Raw genomic sequence first — 21,892 nt, 5'->3', positions numbered from 1 at the left:
TCCCCTCATCCCCTTCTCTGTCCTCCTCCCTCCCTTCCTGGGGCTTCGCCCTCATTTCTTCAGGCTCTTTCTTTCTCACCAGGCCACTGTCAACCGAAAGCAAACAAAACAAAGCCCAAACAGAGGTTCTCCAAAGAAAATACTATGTATTCGGGAACAGCAGAGCATGGTCCCGGGAGCAGTCACAACACAATTAAGTGTTCCAGCTCTGAAGGAAAGGGCTTCCCCAATGGAAGCGTTACAACTCTGAGGGAGAGGGCTTCTTCAGTGGAAGTGCTATAGGTCGGCTAGAAATGGTAGCTTGGCAACCAGGAACCATGGAAAGTCATACCGCACTACAAACCTCATCAAAGAGCTTTATTGGGAGGGGAAAGCCCAGGAGGGTGGCTGACTCTGCTAGAGCGAGAAGCAGACCCCACTGAGTAGAAGGCAGGATTTGTGTAGAGTTTCTTAGGGTTTGGGGTTTTCCAGGGTGGCCTGGAATTGGTGGGAATTTTGGGGCCGGATCTTGGGGCAAGCTCAGGAATTGTTGGGATTCTTTTTCTTGGCCCTGGTCTTGGGCTTGAGATCAAATTGGGTTCCCGGGCAAGTCAGCATGTTCTTTCCTACCCTCTTGCCCTTACCGTAATAAACTACTGGTGTATTCAGGTAGGTGAAGCAAGGGGAAGTTTTAAAGAAGAAAAACCAGGAAGACTATATTAAATATTTGAAACAGTAAGCGACAGCAATGACATTTACCAACGGGAATGACGAGGTAGGACAGAAAGATGGGGAACCATGCAGACGTGGGAAAGGAAATGGCCCTCTAGCTGGAGTCTAGCAACTGAGAATCAAACATTGTAACCCACTAGCACTTGCCTGGGGCCTTATTCCCAGCCAGCTGGAGACCTGAAATTTTCTAGGACTCTCGTCAGATTTTGCCTTCACAGTACAGGGATTTGTCTAAATCAAACCCCCTTGTGCAATCCTTGTGGCTCCTGGTCAGACTTCATCATTTTAATCCCATTCAAGGAACCTCCTATAATCCCATATATCAAAAAAAGAAAAGAGGAGCTGTGGTTTTTAGCAGCTCTCTGAGATAAAACTTGAGAGCTGGAAAATTCTATCTAAGGCCAGTACTAAGACATGCAATTGGAACGCTCCTGAGAACCTCACACCAACACTGGGGCGTTTTGTTCCTGCTGTGGGAGTCTTTCCTCGTAAGCTCTGTAGTTAAAAATCTATGTTAAACCTGTGCTAATAAACTCTCTTTGAGAAGCCCGCACCCAGGCTCGTTCCTTGAGTTCTTTCCTTCTTTCTGTTTTGAGACAGGGTCTCATTATAAATTCCTGGCATGCCTCCAATTTATAGAGATCTGCCTGCTTCTGCCTTCTGAGCACTGGAATTAAAGGCATCAGCCACCAAACTAGGCTTTTTTTTTTCCTTAGCCAACTCCAAATCTGCTCCCTACTGGCTTGTCCTGTAATTCCTGTGCGTGTGGGTGTGTGGGCGTGTGCGTGCAATCCGTGAGTCAGTCTCTCTCTCTCTCTCTCTCTCTCTCTCTCTCTCTCTCTCTCTCTCTCTCTGTGTGTGTGTGTGTGTGTGTGTGTGTGTGTGTGTATGTAAGCCTTGAATCCTGGTCTTTACCTGAATTAGGACACTCCTCCAATCCCAATTATGTGAATTTCTCAGGCTAATTTCAGTGACAGGATGGAGGTGTGGAGCCATTGCTTCTCTCCCTCTCCTCACAGACAACGCCAGTAAATGAGTTACTTCAGAAGCATAAATGATCACTTTTGTGTCTTTCCATATGCTAGCATTTATTTTAGAACAATAAGCTCACAGGTTCCATCAGTCCACTGGCTTTAGTTAATCAAGTACTCCTAGTTTACAGCAGTAACTGTGGCCATTGGCAATCCCAGTTCCATTCTAATTGCTAATATGAGCTCTCAAATTACACACCATTTTACACACNAATTTGTTATATATATATATATATATATATATATATATATATGTTATAGAATGTGTGTGCTATGGAAGACTAAGAAAGAGTTAAAGAGGCTGAAGGTTCCAGAGGGGCCTCAGCGAAGGCAAGAGTGGAATCCATAGAGATGCAAAGAGAAACAGCACCGAGGTATAAAGAGAGTGCCACCAGGGACCCCAGGCCCCCAAGAGTTCTGACAGGAGACTGACACACAGAGCTCCAAGCAAGGCTCACTGGGCTCCTGCAAATGGCAATGGGTGGACCAGGGTACTTGATGCTGAGCTGAAACCCCACGGTTGTTATAATTTGGGGTTATTCAGGGGAGAGAGCACAGCCTGAAAGCTGCTGACCTATGCAATTGCTGCAGTCTGAGGCTGAACACACATTAGAAGGACACATGTCTGGCGGGAATGCTGTTGTGTGAGGGTCTCAGTGGCCCCATGCAGGTTGTGTGTGTGTGTGTGTGTGTGTGTGTGTGTGTGTGTGGTAGCTATTATCATGTGTACAAGACCCTCTCTTTGTAAACTCCTGGCTGGACTTGTTTTCTTTGCTTAAACTTCTACTAGTCGACCCAAGGCACTCTGATTGTCACAAATTACAGTTTTTCACTGCAAGAGGAGGTACCCCACCCTTCTAGAGGGCATTATTTAAAGGCAAAACCAGAAAAGTTACATTAGTACGGTGTGGAATGACAGGGTCAGTCCTGATTGGCTCGTATCTAGGGACTTTTCAGAAATTTTATATTTGAACCTCGCCTATTGCTTGTCAAGTTTTTTTTTTTTTATCGGCTGACCTTCAGGTGGGGACATTCTGTGGTTCTCTGTACTTTCCAGAGGGCTACTCTGTTACTTTTGCCCCTAGCCATTCCTGAGGACTGGAATGTTTTACGGGAAATAGCTTATACAAGACTCAGTTGGAGGTGGAGGACAAAATGGAGGAACTTTGGTTCTTCACTCTGAATCTTGTAGTAAGTCTGAGGGACTAAAGATGCTGAGAAGCCCCAGGCTGGAGGAGGAAAAAGTACAAATTTCTCTAGCAGTTCACTTGGTACTGTAGTCTTGATCGACAGTCAATAGGCAGAGCTAAGTAGTAGGTTTTCTGTAGCCCAATAATAGGTTTCTCTGCCGAGGCAATAAGCTCTGAAGCTCCTGAGGAAGGAGCTGCAGCAATGGCCAAGAAGGAGTTGGGCTTTTGGGTGCCTTTTCTTTGTTGGAGATTCTCTGAGAGGGTGGGGTTTGGAAAGAGAGAGAGACCATGCAGGAAAGAGCTGGAGGTTCCACCCCAAAGGTAAGTAGTGTCTATGCAGTGGTTTTAAGTGAAACAGACATAATGTGAGGACATCAGGTCATTTACCCCATTCTACTGCTTATCAGGTAGCTGTGTAGGCTCTGGGAAAGAGTCAGTGGTTTTAGCAAAAGTCTCAAGTTTCTGCAAAGTAGGGCAACTATTGCCGTACACAGCAAAGGTGTTATTTTAGAGAAAACCTCTAAAACTGGGGATCCAGTAAAGCATGGCTTAGTGGCATGACCTTGAGAGAGAAGGGAGCGATTCTGCTCTGAGGAAACCATCTGCTCTTGGACTTGGCTCTGAACACTGACTAAGGGCTTGAGGGGGAACAGGTTCCTTGCTAACACTTTCTCCTCTTTGTTTGCCATTTGTGTAACATCTGAAGCCATCTGGTTTTAGTCCTAAGGAACTCATAGAGTATAAACAGTCTGGCCTTGGGACCTAGTCTGTTATTTTGTGTCTGCTGCTGACAGCATGCTTGCTTCTAGTGCATAAAACTAGCTAAAGCCTCGGAGGTTTGTCTTGGCGTTTTTTTTTTTTGTTTGTTTGTTTGTTTGTTTTTGTTCTTTCTCTGGGTTTCCTACCTGTCTCCGTTCATCTTAACACGCCACAAAAGCTCAGCACATTCTACTTTTGCTCATGTGATCTGACTTTCTACCGATTGCTTTGTCCTCTGGGGTCTTTCATGTTTCTCTGTTCCTTTGGACTAGAGAACAGGGCTCTCCCACACATGAGCATGCTCTGTGGCTTCTCTGCACCGTGAGTTGAGAGTACTTGCTGTGTTGACAAAAGCTTGAGCCAACAGGAAGTCAGTGCTGAGGGAGTAGTGATTGTGCTTGGCTTCGGATCAAACATTGCGAAAAGAACCTTTGACTTTTGGGAGCTGGAGGCAGGAGGACTGTGAAATCAGGACTTGTCAGGGTGACACAGCAAAAGTCTGTCTCAAGCACAGCAAAGTGGATGTTTACATAACACCTGCACTACAGATGTGTGGTCCCGTTTCACAGCTGGTGCAAATGGAGAGCGTAGGTATGGTTGCTGGAGCGTGAGCTTGTTCTTAGTTTTCAACTAAAACCCAGTTCTCCTGAAAGATACAAAGCTAGAAGGAGGGCTGTGAGGGAAGCTGGCTGAATTAAATATAAGGTCAAGTGGGAAGGGGAAATATCTGTCAGTTAAATTATAGCAGCATTGGAGGACTTTTACTTTGCGTTTATTAAAATCACTCTTTTGAACCCAGGCAAACTGTTTTCATAACACAGCTCCTTTAGAATAGATTCTTTTTTCCTGCTTTAATCTGTTGAGTCTAAGAAAAGGAAATTGCATATGGCATAAATTGAAATATTGCTTCAGCCTACTCATTTTGAACCCAGATCGCCTGAACTGCATTTCAGATCATGCCTGAGCTGTTCCCTTCCAGCACTAACTACCCTCTGTGCCTAGAATAGCTTTTCATTTAAGGAAACAGCAAACGTGCTCTCTGCTCTCTGGGGATTTTATTCTAAGCCTTGGGCATCCATCCTGCAGGTTCAAACAGCAGTACTGTTGCCTCCCAGCGTACGGGATTTGAAGACAAATCCCTGCTTTCGGAGGGTTAAGCCGGGAGGAAATGTGTCTCTCAGAAAGGACAGGATATGGTAGCAGTTTCCGGAGAGTCTGGGACTAGACTGCAGTTGGGAAAACAGCTCTGTCCTTTTAAAGTGTATTGATTCTGAGCTAACATCTGAACTGTCTTACTTAGGTCTTCATTGCAGTGAAGAGACATCATGACCACAGAAGCTCTTACAAAGGAAACATTTAATTGTGGTGGCTCATTACAGTTCAGAGGTTCAGTCCATCATGGTGAGGAGTGTGGAGACATGCAGGCAGGCGTGGTGCTGGAGAAGGAGCCCAGTGTAAAGACCACACTTCCTCCAACAGGGCCACACCTCGTAATAGTGCCACTCCCTATGAGTTTGGGGGGGGGGGCAAATACGTTGAAACGACCACAGACTCTAAGTTTCTCATCCATGAGATGATGCTATCGACAGCACATTTATTCTCTCTCTCTCTCTCTCTCTCTCTCTCTCTCTCTCTCTCTCTCTCCCTCTCTTTCTCTCAAGCAGGTGAACAGTGAACTAGATTATCTTTTAACATCCTGCAGCATTTTAATTTAATACTATATTTTGAATTTATTTATACTTGCATAAATAGCTCTACTTCATCTTTTAAACAGTTTCCTTTTAATAATGCAAGTTTTTATATTCTCCCCCCCATGAACCAAAATGTTTTTTATTCATTTTTTGGGTTTAAATTATTCTTTGGTGACACCCTTGACCTGAGATTCTTTATCATAACTCCTAACCCTTGCACAGATGCAGCCAGCCACTTTCCTTGGCTGCCCCTCTGTACCCATGTATCGGAGGCCCACCCATTCTCCTGGTTCCTTGTCTTCAGCCTTCATTGTGCTGCTTTGGTGCTCAGCACGAAGTTCCCCCACCAACTTGACATACACAGGCCCATCCCTATTGGATGCAAGCACACAAAGATGGGCTTGGCGCTTGTCTAAGACAGCGTCACATATGACACATGCTCGGCTCCGTGGATGAGGGCCATCTTCAGCACCTCTTGAAAAACAGCGTTAACATCCCTTACACCTCCAGCAGCAAAGCCTTCCTTGGCCATCGTGGTAGATGATGAGCCTTGGCGGCGACCGGGAAAAGATGCTTTTCTATTGTAAAGAATCAGTGTCTTAGCCATGCATGGCGGCACATGCCTTAATCCTAGCACTTTGGGGCGCAGAGACAAGTGGGTTCAAAGACTGGTCTACATAGTGAGTTCTAGGATAGACAGGACTATGAAGAGAGACACTTTCTCAAAAAGGGAAAACATCACTTTCTTAAAATGTTTTTTAGAATAACATATAGTAAAATATTGTCGCTGTGAGGACCAACCTCTAGGAGCTCTGGGTTTGAGGGGGGTCTACAGAGTTGGCAGACCATCAACCAACTTGACTTTTCTATCTGAGAGAGTAAAACTTAATTCTCTGGGGCTGTCAAGGAGGGTTAAACTTAACTCTCTGGGGCCAGTGGAAAGGGGAGCTCGCTCTCTCTCTCTCTCTGGACATTTCTTTGTTTTTTTTCTCTCTCTCTCTCTCTTGTCTTTATTTTTCCTTTTCAGCTTATATATCCCAGCAAAATCTTTCAAGCAATATAAAAGGTATAATGTGGGTGCATTCTATTTTTCAAGTGAATGAATATTGAATACAGATAAAAAGGCGTCTTTCCCATTCCCCTCACATGATTAAACACCCCATATACTATAGATTATAACAAATTATTCCATCAAGCACAAATGTTCCTATCCAAGCAACTGATAGTGTAAGCGAGCAAGGTATTTTTCTCAGCCAGTTCTTTTACTGGCAGCCTGCATTTTGCAGTTACAAAGAAATGACTTTATTGCTTATCTCAAAAGGTAATCTTATAAAGAACCTTAAAAGAATCACAAACCTAAACTTTTATTTGTGAAAAAGAGCCATCTCTATTTAAATCCTCAGGGAGCATATTTTTTTCATCAACAGGTTTTTAAATCTATATCTGTATCTATCTATCTCTCAACATTAAGATTAAAAGATGTTGAGCTAGTTGGGCTTCTGTGACTCAGCTGTTTCTCTTAATCCCTAACCTAAGCTACAATCTATAAGGCTCCTTAAGGGAAACTCCTGTACTCTAGGTATGTGACACTTGTTTTACTTTTTGTCCTCTGCAGCCTCTGCTTTATCAGGGGGCAGGGCAACACATATCTTTTTTTTACTTATATTAGGTTTCTCATTAAGCTAACCTCTATCATAATCCCTTCCTAGATTTATTAAAGGCCATGAATCATCAAAAATCTTATTTAAAAAAAACTATTATTGTATAAAATCATTGCTTCAGTTAAACAGTACAACTTAGGAGGAAATCATTTTCATAATAATCCACAGGTAAAATGCCCAGTTGAACAGGACATTTTCAAGAGATAATCACACTACATGAAGAGCAATGGGGATCTCCCCATGCCCATTCACACCGGGTCAGATACCAGAGAAAAATGGCACTGGCCAACATGTAAGGCATATGAGCAGCAAGAGACATTCTGGGGCCGAGGCTCTCAGGGCCCTACTGTCCAGGATTCACCCACCAGAGCTTTCCTTCCAGTGGGCCGACCCCCTGAGGTCAATTGCCATTTGGTGCTCTCCTCTGACATGGCCACTGGTAATAAAAAATATACAAGGTTCTCAAATGACTGCAGAGTCTGCTTGATCATGTCCCTGCCCCCACTTCATCCATGTCACGGCAGTGTCACTGTCTAGAAGATGTCTTCCAGCCGAACAAAAGTGGCCAAAATTCTTGAATCATCCCCTTACACAACATGAACTGGTCCTCCCTCTTTCGCTGTTGACCAAGGTTACTGTCCTACCTGGTCCTGCAGTCATTTAGTCCCAAAGAAATACACAGAGGTCTACATTAATCATAAACTAGTTGGCCTATTAGCTCAGGCTTCTTATTAGTTCTTACATCTTAACTTATAATTCTTGTCTGTGTTAGCCACATGGCTTGGTACCTTTCATCAGTGAGGCATTCGTATCTGCATCCTCTGCATCTGGGTGACAACTGAAGACTGAGCTTTCCACGTCCCAGAATTCTCCTGTTCTCCTCGCCCTGCCTTTACTTCCTGACTGGTCATCCTACCTATACTTCCTGCCTGGCTACTGGCCAATCAGCATTTTATTAAAATAATACAAGAAGGGCTGGAGAGATGGCTCAGAGGTTAAGAGCATTGCCTGCTCTTCCAAAGGTCCTGAGTTCAATTCCCAGCAACCACATGGTGGCTCACAGCCATCTGTAATGGGGTCTGGTGCCCTCTTCTGGCCTGCAGGCATACACACAGACAGAATATTGTATACATGATAAATAAATAAATATTTAAAAAAATAAAATAATACAAGATAAAAGACCATCGACTCTCAGCAATTCCCTTTTGGTAATGCATTACCAATTGGAGGGAAATATTACCCTGAAGTCTGTAGATAGTTTTTCTTGCTTTTTAATTCTACCACATATACGGGTGCTGCAATAACCAATGTGTGTTTCATTTTTGCATGTCTTAAAGTTAATACATAGTCATAATGTATCTCTTTCTGTGCCTTGCTTTTAGGACTCAGTCATGTTTCTGGGATGCACTTGAGTTGGAAGCTAGGTCTGCAGTTTATTGGTTTCCATAAACCACAGTTAATTCCTTTTAACTAAAGCTCCTTTCTTTCTATACCATTTGTTCCTGTTTAACTTCTTATTTTGAGGATATTTTTTATCTTCATTGACCAGAGTCTGGCCTTCCTACCTTATTCACTCAACCAAAGTTTAGCCAGTATCTTTCCATAGAATTCTTTGATGAAGTCCATCTTCCCTGCTAGGGACTGTCATAGAATTAATTAAACCAAACAGAAAATTTATTAACTGGAGCCTTAGGCTAGATGCCCAACTCTAGGCTGAAGAAAACAGATGAAGGCAAATGTAAAAATGTTTAAAAATGTTTAACCAAAACGGTCATTTGGGTATTTCATCCCTCTTTCCCGATGCTGATGTGAGCTTTAGATTTAATCAGAGCAAGAGTTTGGGGAGTGGGTAAGAGGCACGCATGATGAATAGTGCTGGTCAGGCTATGATTTGGTTGACCCACAGCTCAGTCTGTTTCTACAGGATAACCTTGAAGGACTCTTTATTGCTTGTATGGACAATCTGGTTTCCAAAGATGATGGCTCCTGTGTTGGGGTGTTTGTCACATGAGATGATCTGTCTGCAAGGCTCTCTTATTCTTCAATCAAGGTGTCTTCAGGTTTACAGGAATGACTGGCACCGATCTGGAGCCTTTTCTCATATTTGGAATAGGGTGTTACAAAAGCTAATAGTCACCTACTTCAGTTATTCTTAACTTAAAAAAAACAAATGTTTTTATTTAAATATCAACTGTAAGGCAGTTAAGGTGACCTCTTAACAATCTGAACTTAATCCTGTCAACATAGATTATATATTTAAAAGTATGAAATTAGCCATCATTTTTTGAAAAGTCACAGAAGGATGCTGTATTAAGTGTCCACATCTGAACTGTGAATTTGAGCATTATTTAGAAGTTGAAAATGTCTTGTCTTGAGGGTTTTTAATTTTTCATCTTTTACAGTACATTTAATTCAGTTAATCTCTCCAGGCTAATTATTGATCTTCACAGCTACAAAATATATAGTCCTGTGCCATTTTACCTGTGGTCAGCAGCAATAGATGCCCAGATGCCCCAGTGTGTTCTCAGCTGCCAGGACTTACACACCATCTCTACTACAATGCAGTCCAATAGTCTTGTTCAATGGTTTGCTCTAACAATATTTTTTTCGTTGTTTCTTTGAAGAGTTCATGTTTGCTCTCTGCTTATTAGACTGGCCAGATGGGAAGCCTCACCCGCTAGGGTACTGCCGTCCCTTGAGTGGAATCTTTAGCTCTATCTGCTGGTCAACCCACTTTGATATTTTCTTCCATAGTTTTAGTGAACACAAGACAAACCAAGACCAAAAGTGGTGCAAGCTCCAAGGACATTCTCTGCTTCTCCAGTAATAGAGCTGGAAACAAACTCCAGACATTTTATTCCCTAAATAGCACCAGAGTTACTGGCTTTCATCCATTGGCGGTGGGAATCCTGGTGCTCAGACTCTGCCCTACTTCCTGACTCTTAAGTGAAACGCTCACCCACCCTCTGATCTGCTCTTTTTTCTTTTTTTCCTATGGACCCAAGAAGCTAAATTTCCTCAGTCCACTGTGCTTAAGTCAGCTTGTACTCTTTCTAGGACTTCCAAACAAATGCTTTAACGGATGGAATTCTGAAAGCGCAACCAGCATTCTGAGACTACTGATATCCAGATGTGTGGTCCTCTGGGTGGGCTAAAATGTGCTTCTGTGGGTGAGTAGGGATGGTGGCTCCTATGTAAGCTAGTCCTGACAGAAAGAGGGAAAGTCTGTCCAGGATGCTAAACCACCTCCAGGGAGTCGTAGGTAACAGCAGGAGCCTTTGAGGTGACCCAGGCCACAGGACCCAAGTCTTGGAAATCTTGGGGCAGAGCAAGAGTTGAGAGTAGAGCCCGACAGTTCCTAGAATCAAGGGTCCCAGCAGCCCAGAGGCCGGTACTATTTGGACTACCGGGGCATTGGTGGCCAAGGAACGGGTATGGAAAGTAGGGAGGTCGGGGCCTTAGTCCTGTGTGAAGGCAGATAGGCGACCACTTTCTGCCTGGAGGAATGAGGTGTCTCTCAACGTCTCAGCTCTGGCGAATCTCCAGGCGGCCAGGGCGTGACGCAAGGGACCATAGATCCTCTTTTTTAAGTGCTGAGCTGTGTGTGGGCGGGGCCAGGTCCGGGTTAGTGGGCGCGGTCTGGGCGGGGCTGAGCGCTGGCACTTAAGGCAAGCCAAGGCTAGGCCATGTGCTTCCGGAGTCGTCTGCAAACAAGAGAGGGTTCTTTGTGGCTTTTGGCCTGCACAGCATAACGATGTCCGAGGCATCCGCCAGAAGCTTGGGGAAAGGTGAGGCTGTCCGCGGCGGTCAGGCTCCGGGGACCCGGGATGTTCGGGATGTCCCGGATCTCCGTGCCATTTGGGCGGTGACCATCTCTTCTCTCCTGCAGGAAGCGCGCCTCCCGGTCCGGTCCCGGAGGGTCAGATCCGCGTCTACAGCATGAGGTTTTGCCCCTACGCTGAGAGGACGCGGTTGGTCCTGAAGGCCAAGGGAATCCGGTGAGAAGGAGGGCGACGACTCCCTAGCCGCCTCGCCCCAGACCCTCAGAATGGTGGTTTGTGTTCAGCCTTTTGTAGGAGACTTAAGTTTCGCCCCAGCTCCACCCTCTTTTATTTTTCAAGGGGAGGATAGCCGCGGACTCCAGGGCTCTAGGTCAGCCAGACTGTTTAAGCATTCCACGGCTTGGAAAAGCAGTTTCTTCAGTGATATTAGTGGTTTGCACATGATCGCTAAACACTGTGGAGGGTGTCTCAGCTCTGGTCCCTGGATTCTTGATCTACTGAGCTTCGCCTTCACCTAGAGGCAAAGGTCACAACTTGACCTGGCAAGCAGAGTTCTGAGTCAACCTTCTTGTAAGCTCTAAAAGCCTCTTTGCAAAGCCTTATTATTGAAAGTAACAGTAATTGACCTACAGGTCAACTATAATTTCATTCCCAAAGTGTCAGCCTCAGAGATGAGCACTGCTCCGTGGCAGAGGGTTTTGGTTTTCCCTTAGCAGCTGGTATGTATGTATGTATGTATGTTCATTATTCTGTCGGTACATGTACCTTTTAACACAAACACACACACACACGCATGATTTAGCCTGGCTCCAGTAGACTCTTTTATTGTTTTGTATAAATTTTAAAAATTATTTTATTTGTGTGTGTGTGAGTGTGTGTGTGTGAGTGTGCATATGAGTTTATGAGTGTGCATATGACTTTATGTGCACCATGTGCTTGCGGGAACCCACAGAGCAGAAGAGGGCATTGGATCTCCAGGAACTGGGGTTCAGACAGTTGTAAACATTGTTGTGGAAACCCAAATCCTTAACCACTGGGCCGTCTCTCCAGCCCTCATACTCTTCATGATTTTTAACCCCCCCTTTTTTTGAAAACATATCAACACAATTGGATTTTATCTGATACATTTTATAAGATGTTTAGGATTTTTTAAAAAAATATTGTAAGGATTTCAAATTTTATATTAATAAAATGAATTGTTGAATCAATTCAACTCATTTTGAACCGAATCAAAATGAAATGAGTTTTTATCAGGTGATTCTAATATTCTGAGTGGGTATGAGCACAATCCAGTTAGTTGCCTCCTATCAAGTGACCCAATGGCCTTGGACAGGTGAGCAGATAAAGATGCTTTGTAAGTAAGTAGTATCACACCCTGAGATAGAGTTTCTCTGTGTGGCTTTGGAGCCTGTCCTGGAACTCACTCTATAGACCAGGCAGCTCCTAATCTCAGCGATCTGCCTGCCTCTGCCTCACGAGTGTTGGGATTAAAGGCGTGCACCACCCGAGGTCCCACCTTTGAAGGAAAGTCTACAGCGTGTGACGAAGATGGACCCTGGGGACCTTAAGTGAAACAAGTCAGATAAAAACAAAGGTGACCTCTGTGTGGTTCACTTGCAGGAGGGCGTGGGAACCAAGTTCTCAATCTGAAAATGTGGCGTGGTGACGACAAACGAGAACTGGCTTCCTAAATCCCGGTCTCGTCCACTAAGTAGACGGGAGAACCAATCAATGCTAATTTCAGGAAAACAGAAAATGCCTTGCTCTCTTCAATCCTCTTGCGTCTTCCAGGCACGAAATCGTCAACATCAACCTGAAAAACAAGCCTGAGTGGTTCTTCAAGAAGAATCCGTCTGGGCTGGTGCCGGTTCTGGAGGACAGTCGTGGTCGCTTGATCTGCGAGTCCCTCATCACTTGTGAGTACCTAGATGAGGCGTACCCGGAGAAGAAGCTGTTCCCAGACGACCCTTACGAGAGAGCTTGCCAGAGGATGACTGTAGAGTTATTCTCTAAGGTACGTGTATGAAATCCCTGCTGGTGTTTTGTCTTAAGCTAAATCAGTGCTGCCCCTTCGTGATGGTTCAGGGGCTGTGGACATTAACAGAGGACTATACTCCACTGCCGTGCCCACCCAGGCTCTCGAGCTCCGCTCCTTGCTTGCCTTTCACAGTCGGCCCTCTTGGCTCTTTCTCCTGACTCTACTCCTGACGAGTCCCCCCATCCCGATCCGTCTTGCCACATGACCCCTCATCTCTCTCAGCTTTTGCTGGGAGTCTTCTCCCCTTCTTTTACTTAGTTTAGGAGGCCTTGTTGTATATGCTTGAACCTGCTGCCCTCCAGAAACGTGTCCAGGCAGCTCAGGACTCCAGCTCTGTTCCGATAAGCTTTTCCTCGCTGAGGCTCTAGGCCCTCTGCCCGGGTAACTGCCTGCCTGCCTTCTTCGCCTTGCGAATGTGAGCTCCATGAAGGGTGTGCGCCCATCACTGATCGCTTACTGCTTGGAAACGTTCAGATTATTGGGTGCTCTGGGGCAGATTTCTTGTTTCACCTCTAGCCTCTTAGGTCATGTGTAAACAGATCTAACACAGTGCCCAGAGCAGACTTAAGTGCCATGGCCAGTCTGTAGCAGTGAGAAGCCACTGTGGTTTCTGGGGGAAAATGTGATTTTACATCTTATTTATCGTCAGGCTGGATTAATTCAAATTAGTATTAGCAGAGAGATGATGAGCAAAAGCCATGAGTTTAGACACCAGGAATAGCGATTCTCTCTTACATCCAATCAGATGAATCACTTTGGTAGTACGGTCAGGATATAAAGGAGCACTTTGCCTATAAAGAAAAATTGCTTTTAAAAAAATATTTAGAAGGGGGCTGGAGCGATAGCTCAGTGGTTAAGAGCCCTGGCTGCTCTTCCAGAGGTCCTGAGTTCAATTGGCTCACAATCATCTGTAATGAGATCTAGCGCCCTCTTCTGGCATTCAGGCATACATGGAGGCAGAATGTTGTATACATAATAAATAAAATCTTTAAAAAATACTTAGAAGAAGGGAGATGGACAATGAGACATTCTGGTTTGGAGGCACTGCAAAAATGGCAGGAAGTCATTTGGCTTAGTAGAATAAAGGCAAAAGAGTAGAGGAAGTGGCTGGAAATTTACATGGAATGCTAGGGGGTGTAGAAACGAGTGCCAAGGTGGCTGGGGGAACGCTCTGTATGCAAGAGAGCTTCTCTGCAAGTACAAGGTCTCTGGTGCAAATCCTCAGTGCCCCGTAAAAAGCTGGGGTGTCTGTGTGCCTGAAGTCCCCGCATTGCTGGTGTGTGTGTGTGTGTGTGTGTGTGTATGTGTGTGTGGCGCATGTAGTGGCAGGGGAGGGTAGTTTCACCCTGTTCTGGAGAGCTCCCTGCCCAGCCAGCCCAGGTAGTCCAGCTTAAACACAAATTTGTGAGCAGCAAAAGACTCTGTCCTATGGCAGTAAGGTGATGAGTGACAGAGAAGTCACCATGTTCTGCTTTGCTTCTACATACACATGCATGGGTGTACTGCACCCACACACTCCAGTGCATGTGACCCCTCCCCAACACACACACACACACACACACACACACACACACAGCAGATACAGACACACACGCGTGCGTGCACACACACACACGTTTTATGATTTATTTACTGACTGTGTAGAAAGCAACACTCGGGTTGCCCACCATTCTTCCCGTTTATCCGGGGAAAGGGCAGCCTTTGCACCACATGCTCCTGTGCTGGAAGCCATGACTCATCACAACAGAGATGCCCTCTGGCCTGCTGGAGGGGCTAGTCATCTTCACCACTGGGCACTTGCGAAAGAGACCCAAGCTAAGACAGTACTATGTAAAGATTGTATATCACTGGAGACTTGAGATACCCAAGTCACACAAAAGCATTGCAAAAGGGAACTGACAAAATAATATTGAGCAGCTACTAAGGGACAGTATGGGTCAAAGATGGCAGTGTGGATGGAAGGGCTGTGTGCAGGTCATCAGCCCCCACAAGGTCAGCTGTACTAAGAAGACACAGATGGGAGTTCCTGAGCCTGAGTGGGCGGGCTTTCTTCTTTCACAATGAGGTCATCCTGAAGAGCTGAGTATCAAAACTCACAACTCCAACACACTCATTAAAGCTTCGGTCACCACACCTGTCACGTCTTCAGGGACTCAAGTCCACTTCGAGTAGTCGTTTGTGGGTCTAAGAAGAACTCAGAAAACTGCTCTTCCCAGCTCCCTTTGCAGCTGGGGCCATGGCCTGTGGTCTAGGCCCTTCCTGTTAGATACCCACGGGAGCTGTTAACTGAGATCAGGGCAGGTGAAGAAACAGGCCTGGTGTGGACGGCTGGTAGAGCTCCTAGTTAGAGGGGTGGTGGTGGTTGCAAGATTAAATTCTAGGGAGCAGTGGAGTTTCTAGTCGTCCCAGTGCGAGAACCCCAGTGCCCATTAGAGCTCACTAGTGCTGGCAGCAGCTGACACCTCTTGGTTGGTCTATCTCAGTGTGATTCTAGAAAGTTCCAATGGTTCCAGGGCTATTTGGTCAGTTCTAGGCTGCTTGGTGTCTATGAAATTTCTGGCTCAAATTTGCCAAAGTGGTTTCCATTTCCTGCAAATTATGAAATCCATGCAACTTACATCCTAGTGTACAGCAAGGTTTGTGAGCACAGACTGCGGTCTCTTTAAACACTGGGACTTGGTCCACACTTGTCTCTACGGCATTCTGGAGGGGTGTGAGGACTATGAGGGCCCTATTATGTTTGAATGTGTGTGTGTTGGGGGCATGACTATGAGGGTCCTATTATGTCTGTAGGGGGCAGGACTATAAGGGTTTTAGTGTGTGTGTGTGTTGGAGGGCGTTAGCCTCACACTGATAAACTAAACAAAAAAAATTGTTCTGCCCAGGTGCCCTCCTTGGTTTCAAGCTTTATTAGGACGAAGAAGAAGGAAGACCATCCTGGCATAAAAGAAGAATTGAGGAAGGAAATGAGCAAGCTAGAGGAGGTACCCATTCTCTTGGCTTTCCCCATAACAAATGATAATCTCTATCTACAGTCTGCCTTCCCCTCCTCCTTCAGATGCTCACTCTCACCGACTTCTGTAAACTGTTCTATTGATATAAATCAAAACACCTGAAACACCTGAAAGTACCATCACTGACTTGTTTTTATCTTTATTTAGTTTTTTGAGACAAGGGTTATTGTATCCCAGGCTAGCCTCAAACCCACTATGTAGTCCGTACTGGCCTTAAACTCATGATCCTCCTGCCTCAGCCACCTGAGTGCTACTGTTGCAGGCATGCATGACCACACATGGCTTATGGGCTTGTGTATTTAGTATTTAGTACATCAGCATTAAAGTAACAATGAAAGCAATGTTACCTCATTTCCACAATGTGCCACGTGTTTCCCCTTTTCCACTTGTTTCCAGTCTATGTTCTTGTATTTCCAAAGAGAGTTTAACCTGGTTGTAATCACACAGCAGATGTCACGCTATTGCTTTTCCCTGCTGATGATGCAGTAAACATTTCCCACTCCGAAGTCTGCCAGGAATGCAGACACCTGAGGAGGCCCAGATTTCTGTTCCTTGGGGAGAGCTGTCCTTTGGACCTTGAGATAGAACTTTCTGCTTGATCTTGAGCTGCTTGTTCACACTTAGCCACAGGGTTTGCCGAGGGAAGCACAGATGCTGCCTTCAGTGGGGATGCAGCCAAGCATTTTATCATTGAGCATGGACTTTGTTCTGGTTTCTTTTTCTTTCTGAAGTTTATTTCACTATAGCTTGTTACTAATTTTCTATTTTTAGGACTTTATTTTTTATTACTTTTAATTATGTGTATGTGAGGGGAAGGGGCAGGTGGGTGCGGTCATACCTGCCTCCTTGGACTGGGAGTTAAAGGCAGTTGTGAGCCCTGGGTGCCGGGAACTAAACTCCAGTTCTCTAGAAGAGCAGCACACGCCCTTAACCTCTGAGCTGCCTCTCCAGCTCTAATCTGCTAATGCTGACACCGTGAGTGTTGAATGTTTCTGGTATCTGCTATGTCTATGGAAATGTTCACGAACCCATTCCCTTTAACCCAAGGGTGCTTGCTTACTGGGCCAAGATCACCTGATGTAGCCCAGAGGAACTAAACCAGGCCGTGGGGGTCCACAGCAAAACTTAAACTGTCGCAGTTTTTATGGAGCAATCAGATTTTTTATACCTTTGTCAGAAACAGAATCTAATGGCAGTTGCCAGGATCAATACAGTTGTAGTTGCTAGGATACACTGATGTTTGCAAGCTCTACAGGCCAGGTGCACAAGATTAATGTCTTAAGGGCAGTTGGCCTGTGACGTGACCACACTTGCTTCCTTGACTGCGAAGGGAACATCCAGAGGAAGGCAGCGCAGCATGAACACGTCCCTGCCTGAGGGAGTGCTCGGTTTCTCAGGAACAGAAAGACACACAGTTCTCCAGGAACCAGGAACTCTATCCAACCCAAAAATCCTTTGACTTGTGCCTCCCGAGACGGCTGGGCCAGGCCAGGCCGTGGTTCTCCACAGTGGACTTACAGGGCATGGCATCTTGCTCAGTGGACTTTCACATGTATTATAGACTCAGTTAATAAAGAATTTCTCCCCACGTGCACATGGGTTTGACCTACAATTCACTATTCAGATACCTTGATTTGGGTCTGGTATCATGAATATCCTAATCTCCTAAAATGAGTTGGGTAACTTCCCTTATTTTTCTAACCCCTAAAACAATTTAACAGTGCAGCTTAATCTGTGCCTCTGTACTGGGCAGTTCAGTTTCTTTAATTCTTTGTGGGGTTTTGTATTTGTTCTTAACCCTGGTTTTCTGTGGGACAGCACGGAGGCTGGAAAGATGCTGTCCACATTCTTCAGGTTCATATTTTAGTGTGAAAAGACAACTGATCCGACGTAAACAGTCTGCCCACACTGTATAAGATCACACAGCCCCCCCCGGGAAGACTGCAGAGGTCATTCTTTGACTGTGTCACATATGAAGATAATGAGTTTCAGTCAAATGCACCCTACCTTCCTACATCAGGTACAGGTTTAATCAACCAAATAGTATTCTCAATTTCCCTCTTCGGTGAAACCCTAGTATCAACTCATCTGCTTAAATGTCAGAAACATCCCATTTGAATTAAGTGCTACTCAAATAATTGCCACCTATTAATACTTAATTCTGTCTATTACTGGAATATTTTAACTATATTTTTAACGAAAAATTTACATTCAGAGAACCACCCAATACATAAAAGAACAACTTGACAACTTTTTAAAAAGTAAAAACATAGTACCAGTATCCATATTAAGAACCAGATACGAAGTTTGGGTTATTTCATACTTTGCACAAATGCAGCTATACAATGTGCATGCCGTCATAGCTTCTCATACTCTAGTGTTTTAAGATTCATCTATGCTGTGTCCTTTCCACTTGCTGTCCAGTGTTCTAAGGTTTGATAGAACAAAAATTCTTTACTATACATTGAAGAGGCAGCAAAGCTCACAGTTGAGCTATTCCTAACAGTGCTACAGTGAACATCAGTGTGGGGGTCTCTGTGACCACCGGGGTAGGCAGAGTAACAATTCGCATGAGGCAAGAAGGAAGTTTGGCTCAACACGCCTCGGGAGCTGGTGTTCGTTTAAACTTCTAGGACTGACACCAGGCAGTTAATTTTAGGCCTATTTAAGCACAGTACAGCCCTTTATACACAGAGGCACAATGTCATCAAAACGCTTCTCAAAGCGCACATCCGTAAGACGGGCTGTAGAGAAAGGTGCCGTGTGTTACCTTACTGGCCTAGGGGAGATCTGGTCGGATAATGTAGAGGTCAACTGGGCTATCAGCCACCTCTGGTCCTGGATTTGGGAGCTTGAGGTAGCCCTTGGCCATATGATAACACAAAGGTCACCTAGACTATTAGCCACCTCCAGTTATGGCTGTGGGAGTTTTTGGGGAGCCATATCTAGCAGGGGGGTTACCTAGGGTATTAGCTCCACTCCTGGCCTTCTGACCAGAGCAGGTTTTACATCTCTTCCTTTGAAAAGACAACCCTGCCTGTTTAACATTCCTGGTTTCCCTAGTGCTCATCTGTGAGTGCTAGGACCTTTGTGTTCCCAACATATGTATACTACAGTGGTTCTCAACCTGTGGGTCCGGATCCCTTTGTTGGTCGAGCAAACCTTTCACAGGGGTCACCGAAGACCACCAGAAAACACAGATATTCACATTAAGATTCATAACGGTAGAAAATTACAGTTACGAAGGAGCAATGAAAATAATTTTATGGTTGGGGGTCTCCTCCTATTAAGGGGTCACAGCAATAGGAAGGTTGAAGCCATTGGCACACTATCTATTTAGATTTCCAATTAGAATGTCTGGGTTACGGAGGAGTTTTAGCCATATAAAAACCCAACTTGACTCTATCAGGATAAAAGGGACTTAGACATGCTCTACCTAATTTGCCTCTGTTGTTTCTGATGACGGATTTTCTGGTCACACAAATAAACTTTTTTTATCTTCTTTAACATTCAGGCAATGACTAATCGGAAGACAGCCTTCTTTGGTGGGGATTCTCTCTCTATGGTTGATTATCTTATGTGGCCTTGGTTTGAACGGCTGGAAGTACTGGAACTCGATGAGTAAGACATTTGAATATTTTGTGCATAATTTGGGATGAGAGTTGTAATACTATATATGCAATTTTCTGAGCTAAGGTAAATATTTAATGTCACTGGCATGATGAGAACCAGCAGAGAGGAAAGTCCTGGGTGTACAGAATCTGTCAGGCTACCTGTTCATCGTCATCCTCACATCCCAGGAAGCAGGAGGCATTTATCTGTGGCATGAGTAGAACATTTAAAACTTACCCTCTGCTGCGTAAAAATCCACAGGGGTAGAATTTTTTTTTTTTTTTTTTTTAAGAGTTGACCACATCTTACTTCTCACCTGCTCTAAAGATTTCCATACTGCTTTTCTAAACTCCTGGCCACACTGGCTTACTTCTGCATCTCAGAAGTGACAGCTGTCGGGGCAGCCTCTACTCACATTTCATAGAGACAATTGGTATTTACCACGTAGCTGTCAATCTCAGTCTGGAGTTCTATAACTGGACAAGTCTCTCACTCTTGTTCTTGGCTTCCTCTTCTGTGAAACAAAGACCCCGACGACAGCCCTCAAATCTAAAGTTCCGGCTGGCAGTTTAGGTGTTCTCAAATATACATTTTAAATAAAATATACATTTATTTAGGGGGATAAGCTGTGGTGGTAATTTGGGACTCTGGGATGCCCACCTGCTTCATCTAGCTCATATCTCTTCTCTTGTCTTCCCACAGGTGTATAGCCCACACTCCAAACCTTAAGCTCTGGATGGCAGCCATGCAGAAAGACCCCACAGTATCATCTGACTTACTTGATGCCAAGACCTTTCGTGGTTTCTTAAGTCTCTACCTACAGGACAGCCACGAGGCCTGTGACTATGGGCTCTAAGGGCATGAGTCCTTGCTGAATGATATGAATGGCAAGCTTTCACTTAGCCCAGTATTCTCCCTGGCTCATTTCTCACTGATTTCACCTTATGGCCTAATTGGGTTTCCTCCAGGCCCCTCTACTGCTGTATTTCTATTTCAGAATAATCAATTCTAGTGGTCCTAACACTTCACCGAAAACCCCCAAACCATCACCTCTAGTTTGAACTCCTGATTTCAAAAAAATGTCAAATTTTTTATTCCTTATTTTTAAATTAAAACTGTGATTTTCCACTATTTCCATCATTAATTCTCTTATTCTTATTGTGACCCTTGAATGCTAAATCCACACAGCGTCAAATCAGCGTGACTGGGTAGCCACCTCGAGTTCCCAGCTTCTAATTTCATTTCAAAGAAAAGAAAGAAAAAAAACAAAGGGGGATGCAAAGAAAGAAAGAAAGAAAGAAGGAAAGAAAGAAAGAAAGAAAGAAAGAAAGAAAGAAAGAAAGAAAAAAGATGGGGGGGGGGCAGAAGAGAGTTAAGGAGCCCTGGAGCAGATGTTACTGGCAGACAGGCCATGGGTGATGGAAACGGAATCTTCCTCTGGAAGGGCAGCAAACACTCCGAACCACCCCTGAATCACCTCTCTAGCTCCTACTTCTAACCCCTTTCAAATCCTTCCTTCCAAATTCCATTATTAGACAGAAATTGGTGTCTCATATGCAATACCATTAAGAGCACATCAGCCAATTCAGTATATAAGACTGGATAAGTAAAGGGTGAAATTTCCCCATTGAGAAAGGTTAATCAGATAACCTCCACACGAGAAGGTAGACAGAGCCTCATTTCATTCTAGGAATGATATGGCTGGTTCGGAGGTTAAGCCAGGCTCTAAGGTGATGGCAGAAGGATCTGGAAAACATCCCGGAGGACCTTAAGCAATGACATCCACCCCGATCGGCTGGCTGGTTTTCTGATGTGTTTTCGGGTTTGCCAGCGAGAATCATGGGGTGATTCGTTCTTCAGAGCGCATAACAATCACCCAGGGCTGGGCGCAGCCTCTGCGACTTAGCCTCCCAGTGATGCGGGGCCGCACCCTAGGGAAGCGGTTGACTTCACAAACGGGACAACCAGCGTCCTCGCTCCGGGCGGAGCCACCTGTGCCCCAGGCCCCTGGCCAGGTCCCGACAGCTCCTCGCGGGTTTCCAGTAGGATGTGAGTCCAGATGTTGGGGCGCACCGCCTCCTACCCGACCTCCTCTTTCTGCAGCCATAGACTTCTGGCCGGACCGTCCTTTCTCCTGTCAGCTGCGGTAACGCGGCCGTCTATTGGCTCGCTCTTCCAAACTCGTCGGGTATTGGCTGGAGCTCAGGAATCGGTGACCAATTGCGGAGCAGGGCCGTGCGAAGGGGCGGGTCCGCCTTTACGTCTGTCGCCCCGCCACCCAACTCCTGGTGGGAGAGGTAACCATTGGAAGGTTCCTCGGGGGCGTCTCTTCTGCCACCGCCACTTGTATTGGAAGAGAAGCGGAAATTGAGGTCAATTCTGAACTTTGGGAACTTCTCAAAT

The 21,892-nt window shown here is 45.1% G+C and overlaps 1 protein-coding gene across 1 annotated transcript; it reads left to right on the top strand.

The window, feature by feature from the left end:
* Positions 1–10,668: 10,668 nt before the first annotated feature.
* On the top strand, positions 10,669–20,620 carry Gsto1 (glutathione S-transferase omega 1). The gene is made up of 6 exons (XM_050145069.1): positions 10,669–10,831; positions 10,933–11,041; positions 12,617–12,839; positions 15,749–15,847; positions 19,392–19,498; positions 20,192–20,620. Exons 1-6 carry the CDS (start codon positions 10,798–10,800, stop codon positions 20,343–20,345), a joined length of 726 nt encoding a protein of 241 aa, XP_050001026.1. The 5' UTR covers positions 10,669–10,797; the 3' UTR covers positions 20,346–20,620.
* Positions 20,621–21,892: the final 1,272 nt, after the last annotated feature.

The sequence above is a fragment of the Alexandromys fortis genome, unplaced genomic scaffold, assembly GCF_014885135.2.
Source record: "Alexandromys fortis isolate MF-2015 unplaced genomic scaffold, M_Fortis_MF-2015_v1.1 scaffold_16, whole genome shotgun sequence".
NCBI classification, from domain to species: Eukaryota; Metazoa; Chordata; class Mammalia; order Rodentia; family Cricetidae; genus Alexandromys; species Alexandromys fortis.
This window is presented reverse-complemented; position numbering and strand designations above follow the sequence as displayed.